The 12,879-nt window shown below is 40.5% G+C and overlaps 1 protein-coding gene across 5 annotated transcripts in view; it reads right to left on the reverse strand.

Annotated features, from left to right (window-relative positions):
• Positions 1-12,879, reverse strand: part of DYM (dymeclin) — a 176,105-nt gene that overhangs the window by 93,849 nt on the left and 69,377 nt on the right. For all 5 annotated transcript variants that reach the window (XM_050986711.1, XM_050986710.1, XM_050986708.1 and 2 more), the window contains 2 exons: positions 4,601-4,783; positions 902-1,080 (listed from right to left, as the gene is read on the reverse strand). In XM_050986711.1, coding sequence (XP_050842668.1) covers positions 902-1,080; positions 4,601-4,783 — 362 coding nt within the window. The remainder of the gene's footprint in view (positions 1-901; positions 1,081-4,600; positions 4,784-12,879) is intronic.

The following is a 12,879-nucleotide window of genomic DNA, read 5'->3' on the forward strand; positions in this document are numbered from 1 at the left end:
AAGTTCAGTCTTGAATCAATTCAGCATCAACCATCTCACCCCAGTTTGCCAACAGTGGCGTCTATCAACTCCGATTTTAGCAATACATCTGCTAGGACTTGGACTGAAACCAAACTCACTCCATATCTGCCATCAAACAGGCAAGGGATCTAATTACCTGGCAAGATTTCAAATATTAAAATGGAAAGGGTCCTCTATTCTGTAACCAATTCCCCTAGACAGCCATTATCTTATTAAAGGAATGCTTTTTAATAAGTAAGATTTGTTAAAGTGGTTTGTGACATTACTAAAGTGGGGAACATAAGCTAATTTATAACCTACAAAACCATACCAGGTGTCTGTTATATTGGCCATTAACCACAATCCTATTTAAGCAGCTAAAAAGGCACTACAGTTGTATTTCTATAAAATTTGTAAGCTGCTCCTTGGGAGTTTCAGTCTTAGGTCAACCCTGTAAGACATTTGGCATGTTAGTCCACTTGCAGCTCGTTTTGTTAACCATTACTCCTGAAAGCACAGAGACAGCTTGTGCAACTTTTTGGCCTGAATATCCAAAAGAGATAAATAAAATAATGAAGGGAATGATATCTGCTACCAGTTCCTCTACACAGTGATCAGAAGTGGGCAGGTTTGACCTGGGTCATGATAGTGGCACAGAGAAAGAGGGAATCCAAGATGGTTTTGCAGCTTTAGCAGTACCACCCTTGACTGCAGTGACGTGTTCAGGAGCACACTCCTGAGATGATGCAACAAAAATGTGTAAGTGACCTAGACCTGGCAAATGAGTGACCCAGAACCTATTGCTCTCACTGCAGAACAGTGGCCCCTGACAGCTGGTGACACCCAGGCTTGCAGGGTCAATCCCTCATGAGGAGAATAAAGGAGGCAGAGCAAGACTCACCAGATTCTCTATGTCTGTCCGTGCCAACACGTAGGTGCGCACGTTGCTGTTCTGATGCAGAAGCATGTATAAGAGAAGAGTGGCTTGATCAGATTTCTGCTGATCACATAAAGCTGTGTATAAACTGTTAAAGTTAATCTGGAAAGCATGTGGATTTGATGACGAAAAAGCAGTGTTATCTGAAATAAAGAAATAAAATAAAGTCTTTAACAAATACCTTTATCATTCAGTTATTTGTTAATTTTATAAAATCTCTGGAGGAAATATTTAAAACACCACAGAAAGGAGGAAACAAAAATCACCCGTCACTCTTATTACCAATGGTCATAAACTATAATAGAGTCTCATAAAGCTTCAGTTGTGCCAAAAAGCTGAGGTTGTCCTCTCATATGAGCTTCAGTAAGACCCCAGTACCTGCACAAAACATTCACCTTTTTTCATAAAACAATTTCGTCCCTCCATATCACTTCCACTGCCAAGAAGGAATATGATCCCAGGAGCTGCTGGAAGGGAGGTAGACACAAGGTCTTCTCTGGAAACAATATACCAATGATTAACTTCCAAACCCTGCACATCAAACTTACAGGTTTAGTTCTCTGGCATTAAGGCAGAGTCTCTGTCATCCATCCCTCTCTTGGTATAAAGGGTGGATGTGCATAAGTCAAGATTACTGCGATATCTCAGTGAAACAAAGGTGTCAGGACTTTGGAGATGTGTGGTGGAGAGTCTGGTGAGTTAAGTGATGTAAAACATCACATCACATTGTCTGACATCCCTCAAAGTAACAGCAGTTTGTTCATAATCACAACACACTCTGTGCCAGGGATGGAAGTGAAAACAAAACAGATTTCTGTTCACAGAACCTTTACCAGCCTCAACAAAAACATCCATCTGCACAGATCCCTAAGGTCTGTAAATTCCCCGTGGAAACAGAAAAAGCTAGTACTTACAGGGGGCTTTTGAAGATGGAGAATGAGACAATTTTTATATGGGCAAATAAACATAGGACGAGGGGGAAGGGTTTTAAACTGAAAGAGAAGACATTTAGATGAGAGATCAGAAGAAAGAAGGAAGAAATTCTCCCCTGGGAGGGTGGGCAGGCCCTGGCACAGGTTTCCCAGAGAAGCTGTGGCTGTCCCTGGATCCCTGGCAGTGTCCAAGGCCAGCTGGACAGGGCTTGGAGAAACCTGGGATAGTGGAAGGTGCCCCTGCCCAAGGCAAGAGAGTTGAAACTGGGTGATCTTTAAGGTCCCGACCAACTCAAACCACACTGTGGTTCTATGATTTTAGGACCATATTCTTATTGAAGTTTGCTAAGTAGCTTTCAACACAGAAGAGCATGGCAGTTGTCATGTATTCTGAACAACGTTTCCACCCAGTATGGATGGAAAAAGTGCTTGGAATTGCTGCAGGAGCCCTGCAGGAGCCCTGGCTGCCAGTGGCTTTGTGGGGCCCAGCAGACAGCATGCCAGGGAGCCACCATTCCTCTTGGCCAGGATAAGGAGGGACTGCTCCAGCCATTGAGCTGGAGGCAGCAGGAGGCCCTGGAGCAAACAGAACTCCTGCCTGCAGGAGCTGGGAACCACACAGAGATGCAGCCCTGGGGCAATGGAAACCCTGCCTGTCCCAGAACCACACACCCGTGGGTGCAGGAGAGACTCCAACCTGGCCTTCCTCAGCTACTGACCTTGACTATGGACCAGCAGGTTTGGGACCTTCCTGCTTTGGGCAGGAATTTCCCTTCAGGAAGAAAAACCTGGATGGAGACAGCAAGACCAGAACAATTCAGTCCTTGGTGCCACAGGTCATTAGCTGAGAAGCTCCCCTTGGCTTTGCAGCTTCGTTTCTGTGAATGTTTAAGCTGTGCCACTGGCATTTATAGCATTTCACTATCACTTTTATTAAAAGTCACTGAAAAGTCCAGTAAAATAAAAATCTAAACGGAATTAAGGAAACTTACCAGCAACACCAGCATATCCTGTATTATTCTGCAGAACATTAAGCTGATCAACAGAAAAATTAAACTATTCTAAACTAAGTACAAAAAAAACCCCTATCCTGCATTCTTCTAGTTTTGTCCCAATTAAATTATAGAAATTATTTTTTTTAAAAAATGCCAATTTTCCTTTTATAGTATATATTATGACTGCAAACCAGCCTCTTTTTTTCCACATTACTTTCCTCTTACAAACCCCTTAGAATGTTCACAGAAATCAAATTTAAGCTCAATTATGAGTATTGCTAGTGGGAACAAGTTTCTGGGAAACAATAAGTCATTCTATCAACGCACACATGTAGAGAAAATATAGCTTTTCATGCACATTTGACACAAAATAAGTTATTTCAAAATTTTATAATGATATATGTATAGTGTGCTTTAACGAAACACATTACTGGCTACTGGTGGCATGAAACAAAGTCAACCAAAATGCAACATTAAAGAAAGCTTGCAGTTTAAAGACAGAACAAAACAAGAACTTTATCAACAATTTGATCTCAACCACCTGTAAATGGTATCCAATAAATCAAAGAAGCATGTTAGGACTCAGAATTCTTCTTATGAGAACAATCCTCCACCTTCACAACCCAATAAATTTTCCTAGGTAATGGTGAATTAATTTAGAGCTCAACCTGGTTAAAACTTAATGGATAAAGGAATACAAAAACTCCCCAAAAGAAAGTGCATAACTCAGGATATTACTGTGGCTTCACAGGTTGTCACACAGCTCCTGAGCCCTGTGCACAATGCCAACCTGCACAAAGCCAATGAAAGGTAAAACCACATGGCTCAGATTCAGAGATTTAAGGATGGATAAAGTACACAGGGAAAATGGTGGAGTCCCCATCCCTGCAGGGATTTAAAAGCCGTGTGGATATGGCACATGGGGACAAGGGGTAGTGGTGGCCTTGGCAATGCTGGGGAATGCTTGGACTTGGAGAACATTTCCAACCTAAATGATTCTGTGCTTCTCGGAAACGCACGGGCTGCATACTGAGCTATCTAGATAGCTCAGTATGCAGCCCCAAGCTGAGTTGGGGCATTTCCATGTCCCAGACAAGACCCTCTGTGAGTCAGTGCCACATGCCATCTGCAGTTACCTGACACACAGACTGGAACCTACCTTCTCAAAACCCAGACAAGCACCAAAGCAACTCTGAAAACTTCTCATACGCACAAAACTCGTGGAAGTGTTTATGTTAAACAATTTTTCTTACATTTGAAATACAAGAATACAGTCAGCAAACCCAGCTAGCAATTTAATTATTTACCTTCTCTCTAAGGACTATGACTCCAGGACAAAAAGTGCTACAAATTTTTAGGGGACTCCTGCAGACTCTTGGATAACCAATCTACTTATAGGTTAGTTGTACGTATATTTTATGAAATTATAGAGTCACAGAATCATCAAGGTCAACAGACACCTTCAAAAACTTCTAGTGCAGGAAGTAAACTGGACTAGAAATACTAGTAAACTAGTATTTCTCAAGTCAGAAGAATAAAGTATCCTCCCTCTGCCACCACCACTAAGTTCCAGCAGCTGAGGAGGAACTCCACCTCAAAACTCCCAGAAAAAAAACTGCTCTTCTATGGGTGTGCTGGAAGGACAACAAATCTTGGAAAGAGAACCTCTAAGCAATCACAGCATCTTAAAACTCCACTTCATCAGTTCAGGCTCAGAAGTAAGAACAGATACAAACCTTGTGTGTTCTTGAAGGACATGATGGCTTGTCTGTAGGGGTTTGGGGAGTCTGGAGTGTCAGTCAGGTTGGCCAGGACCAGCAGCAGCAGCAGGCTCTGGCTGGCCAGAGGGGAGCACTGCTCCAGCTGTGCCGATGCCTTGCTGCCCACCCCACCCAGCGTGAACACTGTCCAGAGGCCAGCTGCAGAGAAAAAAACAACAAATAGCAGGTTTGGGCATATTTTAATAAACAAGGCTATTTTAGAGTGTAGGTTTGGATTAGATATTGGAACAAAATCCTTCCCTGTGAGGGCGGGGAGGCCCTGGCACAGGTTTCCAAGAGCGGCTGTGGCTCCCCTATCCCTGGAAGTGTCCAAGGCCGGGATGGACAGGGCTTGGAGAAACCTAGCTCAGTGGAAGGTGTCCCTGTCCATGGCAGGAGGTGGCACTGGATGGGCTTTAAGGTCCTTCTAGTCAAACCATTCTCTGATTCCACAATTGTACATTGTACATACCGCTCCAGTAGTAAGGCATAATGTATAAAGCCACTGTAATGTCCCCAGAGGCTGCTTGAAAAAACTGTCATTATTACATTGCTTAAACTTTGATGATTGGGCCTCAAATTCAGAGTCATTTTCACACTTACAGCACTAAAAAGAATTAACTCCAATACTAAACTACTGCATTTGAAATTCCTGTTCCTAATTACAGCAGCGTTGGCGAAACCAGATGACCAGCTACATGCCCAAATACTGATTAGAGGAGAAAAAGCATCAGAGGAGAATTAAAGGACTCCCCTCATCCCTCTCCAGCAAGTCCATTAACTCTTGCCACTGCTCATAGGAGTGTACTACAGAACTGGAAAAAACTAAGAAAAGTAGTAAAACTGAAACAGAGATGCTGCAGACTCAGCATTATTGGAGTACAAAGTCAGAGGAAAGGATAAAACCTCTATGTTTATCACATCTGGATTCCTGATACATTCATTCCAAGGGGATAAGAAGCAGCCTCTCCCAATCACAGAGATTCACCCCAAATGCCTGCCTAGCAGTTCATTTTTTTAAGTATTTCTTGAAATTTCATGACAGAGACTAGGCATTTAATCAAATTATCCATTTAACAGGTCAAAGCTTCGGGTTACACAGGTTTAAAAAATAGTAAGTTTTACTTAAAAAAAGGTAAATTCTTATTTCCTCTTTTAATTAATGCCTAAATCAAAAATTAAATGCAACACGCATTTTAAAGAAAACAGAAAAATTAAGTTTAGTTTCCAGTTTTCTAGTTGTCAAGATTCAAGGTGTAAATTATAAAAACTTGTAAGCTGTTTGAATGCAAAATACTAAAGTATAACCCGTTGAAAGAATTTCAAGTACTCTCAGCCCTACAAAATTTCAAGCCATCCAATTATTATTTTTCTTCAAATGTAAATATACCGTCAGATTATGTAACAAACCAGTGCTCCTTTATTAGGACAATTGCAGGACAATTACTGCCATGTCATAGGCAAGGGGACTAATGCCACTCAGTGTCAAGCAGCTTGAGAGAGTTTATAATAAAAAGAACTATAATTATAACCTTCTTAGCAAAAATTTCATGTTACATTAGTAACCCTTTATCACCACATTTTTCACCCACAGTTCTTATCAAAATGAATGATGCTGACCATGAAGTTTTTCACATGGGTTAACCAGAGAGGTAACATGCAAAGAAACTATTTTAAAAACCTTGAACAGCTGTACATTTATCATCATATGTTAAAGAAACTAAAATTCATCAGATTTCCATTCTTAAATTTTAGTGTAGTTCTTGTTTTTAATTTTCTACCACCCCATCCTTCTATGGCTGCCATCTGCTATTACACCTTTCCTCAATATTTAGGAAAAGAGGGATATGGCCAAAACACCAGTGATTAATCTGACTCTTCCACCAGGGAGAACAAGGTCATGATGTCCAAGAGATATCTGCACACGAATATGTGGCCCAAGTAACCTCCTGAAGTTCTCTTGTGTGTTGGCAAGTCCTCCAGAAAACCAACCCCATGTTACAGGTTCATAACATTCCCTTCAGTTGCAAGGGCAGCATCACATTAGGTGCTAAGTATTGGCTGATGCTTCCAACACACTCAAGTTAAAAATATTTCAAAGGAAAATATTATTTATGATCATAAATATCACATTAAGATGCTAAATAGGTAAAAAGCCTGGGAGGACAGAGGAACAGGAAGTTTCTAGATCTATGCAGCAGTATGTTCACAATATCTGAAATATTACTTTGTTAAATGTAATTTTATATTTATGCATATTTCAAAATTACAAGACTATATTTAACTTCTTTAACACAGAAAACAAAGTAATTTATGCTGCACTCTCTTAGAAGCTTTCCTTTATAATCTTTTCAGATGTGAAGTTAATAGAAAACATAGAAGAACAGACACTGATACAGTGTGGACAGAATAATATTTCAGATTCTGCTTCTTCACAACATCACAGGAAAAAAAACCAAACAGAATATAAAGAAGAAAATTTCATGTTTAAAAGGAAAGAAGGCCAGGTTGGACAGGGCTTAGAGTAACCTGGGATAGTGGAAGGTGTCCCCACTCATGGCAGGGGTGGGAATGAGATAAGCCTTGAAATCCCTTCCAACCCAAATCATTCTAGGATTCCATGATAGCCACAGATGACTGCAACAGTACTAGTTCTGCCTGGCATCATTACAGGCAAGAAGTGAAATTTGCCTAAATGCTTCAACATATAAACTCGATTTCTTTCACACTGAGGGTTTTTTTTTAATTTTACTTCTATCCTCTTGTCATCTTTGTCTACACCACAAGAGAAATACAAATTCCAGACATTTCTGTAAAGCTTTCTGCATCTCTGAAAAGCAGCAAAGATAAGTTAGGGTTCTCAAAACTAAACCACTAAACTGCAAAAAGGAGGGAAGGGTAGATTATCTGAAACAGAGTCATGAGACACACTGCTTCTGAAGACTTATAAAATCTTCAAAAGGCTTTACAGTACCAAATACTACCTTTCTGGTCCCAGTTATAAGTCTGATGAAGTCAATAATCCACAACCCTAAAACAGCCTCTTCAGCATTGTTGTGGTTTAACACCACACAACCAATAATTCTCACCTCTCTGGTGAGATGAGGAAGAGAACTGAGAGAAAACTTGTGGGTTGAGAAGAAGGCAATTCAATAGGACTGAAAAAGAAAGGAAGAAGATGATGATGATAATAACAATAAAGGAATATACAGACAAAGTGATGCACAGTGCAGTCTGCACCACCTGCTGAAGACCCTGAAGCAGTGTCCCCCCCCCGGGCAACATTTTTATTGTTCAGTATGACAGGATATGGGATATCTTTCAACCAGTTGGGTCAGCTGTCCTGTCTGTGTCCCCTCCGAGCTCCTTGTGTCTTAAGAAACCTTGAAGCTCATCCCATTCCAACTCCTGCCTTGGGCAAGGACACCTTCTGCTATCTCATGTTGCTCCAAACCCCAACCAACCTGGTCTGAAACACTTTCAGGGATCCAGGGACAGCCACAGCTTCTCTGGGAAACCTGCGCTAGAGCGTCCCAACCTCACAGACAAAAATTTCTACTGAAATTATGAGAAGGCGACACATCCTTGATGCAGAGTAAGCATGATTTAGCAACAACTAAAACATCAGGGTTGCATCAACATTACCCAGCACTGCAATTGTATCCAAGCTGAACACAAGACAAACATTTAGGTATTTGGATCACTTACTTCACTTTCACAGTACAGTCTTCTCTGCAGAATACTTTTAATTGCATTTCTCTAATATTTGTCCATCATTTCTAACTGTGTCCAGCTCTGGACTCCCCAGTACAGGAGGGACATGGAGCTGTTGGAGTGAGTCTAGAGGAGAGTGACACATACACTGAAGGGCCTGGAGCCTCTCTGTGCCAGGTCAGGCTGAGGGAGCTGGGGCTGTTCAGGGCTCTGAGAGGGCCCTCAGCCCTGGGTGTCCCTGGCTGTCCCTGGCTGTCCCTGTGTGCAGGGAGGGCCCAGGCTCTGCTCCAGGCCCAGCAAAGGACCAGAGCCATGGGCAGGGACTGAGCCCAGCATCTCACCTGCACAGGAAGCACAACTTCTGCCCTGAACAGAGAGCAGAGAGGGGTGGAGCCTCCCTCACCAGGGATAGCCCAGAGCCCTCTGGACACAATGCTGTGTCCTGTGCTCTGGGATGGCCCTGCTGGAGCAGGGAGGTGGGGTCAGCAGGGAGAAGGGCACTGCAGGCCCTCCCAGCCTGACCAGCTCTGGGATTCACTGATTTAACTTTATTTCTTGACTCAGTCCCACATGGAACCACATTGCTAGAAGTTTTGTCAATTGGAGAACTGTAAAATTCTGCCAATTTTTCTGGAAAATACTCGAATACTTTAATAAGAAACTGAATGCTTTTACCTTTAAAAGAAAATTAACAGATTCATTTTTGCCGTTCTCTTTCACCAAACTAGCCATCACAGTTTTTTTTTTTTTCCCTGTCCATACAACTCAATGTAAGACAGAGCAAGAAAAGCAGGTCATAAGAGCAAAGTATGTTATTTTGCAACAGAGAAGCTGAGATTTTCTGTAAGATGGCTGGAACCACAGTTTACAGCCATGAAAACAAACCCAGCACATTAATCTAATTTGACAGTCTGTGAAACAACACTTAATGGCAAAATGAAGTTATGACACAGTCATCAAAATAGAACTTTCTTTCACCTGACTGTTATTTGATGTAAACACAACTCTGCAGAAATCTCAGCCTAATGCCTGGTCTCTGTTACACAATGAGATCCAAGTAAGGTTCATGTTTGTACCTACTATGGAAAGTTTAAACATACTTATTTATAGTTTCATAAGAAGAAGAAGAATTTTAAGAGTTTGACTTTGAAGACATTTTGAAATTAAGAGTGCAGAAGGTACTCTAAAAACTCATCACACTCATATAAAGCATTGCAACTTACAGTCAACAACTTCTAACACTGTCTACCATTACTTTAAGTCAGAAGATCAACCGACTGTGAGCTATAATTGATTTTTGAGCTCTCCTGGATTAGTTATTAAACAAGTTGTAATTCTTCTGCAAAATGTATTATTCACCTTTCAACCTTCAGTTTCAAGACTCAGAAGACAAACTCTCTGACTTCTCATGCTGGACAGAGCATTAAATTAATGCCAAGGAAATTGGAGTTAGTTACTTCCAAGTTTCTTTCTAGGAAATTAGTATTGTTTACGTTTTTTTTTAATCTAATAGTAGCTCAAAAATTCAATTAAAGTAATCACTGAACTTCAACCTTTCCTTTAAACATCCTTCATTGCATTTAAATATAGGCATTAAATTGCAATTAATACTGGCAAAGCCTTTCAGAGTATGGTGCTGTCTCTCCTCACTGGAGCTTGGTAAGAGGGCAAATCCTTCCCTCATTCCCCACCACATAACCCACATCCTCTCAAACATATTTAGCATCCTCCTATTGAGTTTTTTATTACTTTTGACAGGGCTGAGGGTATCAACTTGAGGTGCTGCCTTCAGGCTGCTTTTGAGACTGAATAGGACAAAATAAGAGTTTAGTAGACATGAAGATTTTCAAAAGGTCTCTTGATCTCCCCTTGTCATTTTGACATTTCCAAAACAACAATCCTGCTCCCTTGTTGCAAAAATGGAAAGAACACAAATAGATGAGGCTACAGACGTTGGCGAAGCCAGTGTTAAATATCAGAAAGAAAACTCAACCACAACGAAAAAAGCCCAAAACAGAACAGATCTAACTTATGGTTAGTAATACATCCAAGTCCTAGCTGCACATTCTGCTTTCCTGTTTCTGAAACTTTTAGCACCCGATGATTGTGCAATGCTTGCAATGCTGCAAGATTGTCCAATTCAATGCATCACTAAATAGAGATGATAAAGAATTAAAGCAAAAGTAATTTCATTGCATCGAATTGTACCATCATGTAGTTCCTCCACAAAAACCAGTAAATAGCATATTATTAAAAAACATTACAATTACTGTTTAATTCTTATTGCAGACAAGCAGCAGCACTGGGAACTTGAGTGTTGTTTCTTTAACACTCAAGTGTGTTATTATGTGTGTCACTTTTCTTAAGTCAATTCAATAGTTCTCACACTGTGGTCTGATGAACACTTTCTGGTGGCCCATGGAGATCTGGCAGTTCACATTGTGCTGGCTCTTGTCCTTGTTTCCAGCTGCTACATTGTGTTAGAAGAAAGCTAAAAATACATAAATACTTTCCTACGATTACTTTTCCATGCAAGCAATTTCTCAAGTTGCCACAGGGACGTTATGTGATAATGAATGAGAGAGAAAAAAGAGGTCCATGGAATCATGAACGGGGATCAGTGAGGCAACTGCTGTATCAGGGGCATTTCATACTTTATAAAGCACATCTCCAGCATCTCAGATCTTTAGTTAAGGAACTTAAACTGCAAATTGTGAAGAACCCAGGGTACACTTGCTTAAGAGACTATAAAAACAGCAGCTACATTAATTTTAGGGAAGTCCCACTGCAGATTTGGGAGGATTCATTACAGAAGGAAACTAGCAAAGCTGAAGTATAGGAAATATGGAATCATTTTTATATGGTTTATGAACCTGCATGTTAAATATTCCACTCTCGAGCAACATTAAACTCATCTGAAGCATAAATACACTGACATACACCCAAACTTCAACCTGTGACTGAAAAAGACAATCTGGTGACTGTAGACGTTTTAAGTAGGGAAATGGTAAAAACTCAGAAACACAAAAATGGCTGTCCTAAATACTACAGTAACTTTTTGTTTGCAGTCGCTTTTTAATTGCAGTCACTTTTTAATTGCAGTAACTTTTTCAATTGACACAAGTTCCCATAAATGATAGGTTCTTTGAAACATTTCACCTGGCACGGTAACACAAATAAAAAAAGTAACATTTTTTAATTTTCAGCAATATTTTTCATGGTCTTCATTGTCCAGCATTGGACTGACAAGATTTACCCAAACTAGCAGGAGACATAGGAGAAGTTCTACAAACAGCAATAAATGGTTTCTGGGTGTCAGACAGTCTAGCAAAATAAATTTGTATTTGAAATACTGGTAGGCTAGCTGCTCTCTAAGTCATCAGCAGGCTGCAGCAAGAATTCACCCGTGAGAGACACTAAATTTAAAAGGATTTTGAGACAACAATTATGTACCAATCCATCTTGACTCTATTTCTTGTCTGGAACACAGGAATGGCACATGATGTGCATCAAGAGTAAATGTGTGATCACTTGGAACTCCATACCCAGGCTTAAAATCCCATTGAACTACCATTTAGTCCTTAGAGCAAGGTCAAAGGCACACAATTTACACAGATGATTGCCATGGCTTTATTTCAAGTGATGTGTTATATTTCAGTTGCTTTACTACTATATTTTAAGTATTTAATTCCTAAATACTACAGGAAAGTGACTGAAATGCTATAGAAAGATTAAGTGCATGTTTTAGATTACTTCTTTAAATGTCAAAAAGAATTATATAAGTGATTTAAAAACCAAGTTATTTTCTTCTCAACAAATCACTGCAATAGAACAACTGCTCTATATTTCATAGATTTCAACTGGCTCATTGAAATACATGACTGAGTATGACTTAATTGTTTGAGGGTTTTCACACCTAATAACACTATTGTAAAGGAGATCAGTATTTCATCCTCCCTGCCAAGAACAGCAGAAGGTAGTTGTTTCTGTGGAGCCAAGTTCTGCAACACCAGCTCCCTGCCTGCCCCACTCCTGGTCACAGCCTCTCCAGAATAGCCAAACTCATGTCTCTGTACCCAGAGATTTCAAATACATCCCAGGCACCTGACTTTTTGATATCACCATTGCTCCCAGTGCTGCAGCAGGACAGGAAAGCCACAGCAAATGGCTGGGGTGCAGTGGAGGAGCCAGTGGGGAAAAGACAGCCCAGGAAATCTCCACACAAACCCTCTGAAGCCAGAGAAGCACTGATGAGTCTGAGGTGCCTGGGGCTGTGATGTCATTAACACATTCTGGAAACAGTTTTTTCAGGAAATAAATCATGGAAGCAAGTGAAATGCAAAGATGTGTTAGGTAACTGTGTCCATCCCCTATCCATGCAACTGTACAGCTTGTTATTCTATCCAGACTAATTTAAAGGGACTAGTAATGGAGCTTGAACCACATCCTTTGGGAAGCATGTTCCATAATCTAATAAACCTCAATGTTAAGATTTTTTTCCTAATATTCAGCTAAACATTGCTTTACTCAGCTTCATCTAC

This window comes from Serinus canaria, chromosome Z, assembly GCF_022539315.1.
Source record: "Serinus canaria isolate serCan28SL12 chromosome Z, serCan2020, whole genome shotgun sequence".
Taxonomy (NCBI): domain Eukaryota; kingdom Metazoa; phylum Chordata; class Aves; order Passeriformes; family Fringillidae; genus Serinus; species Serinus canaria.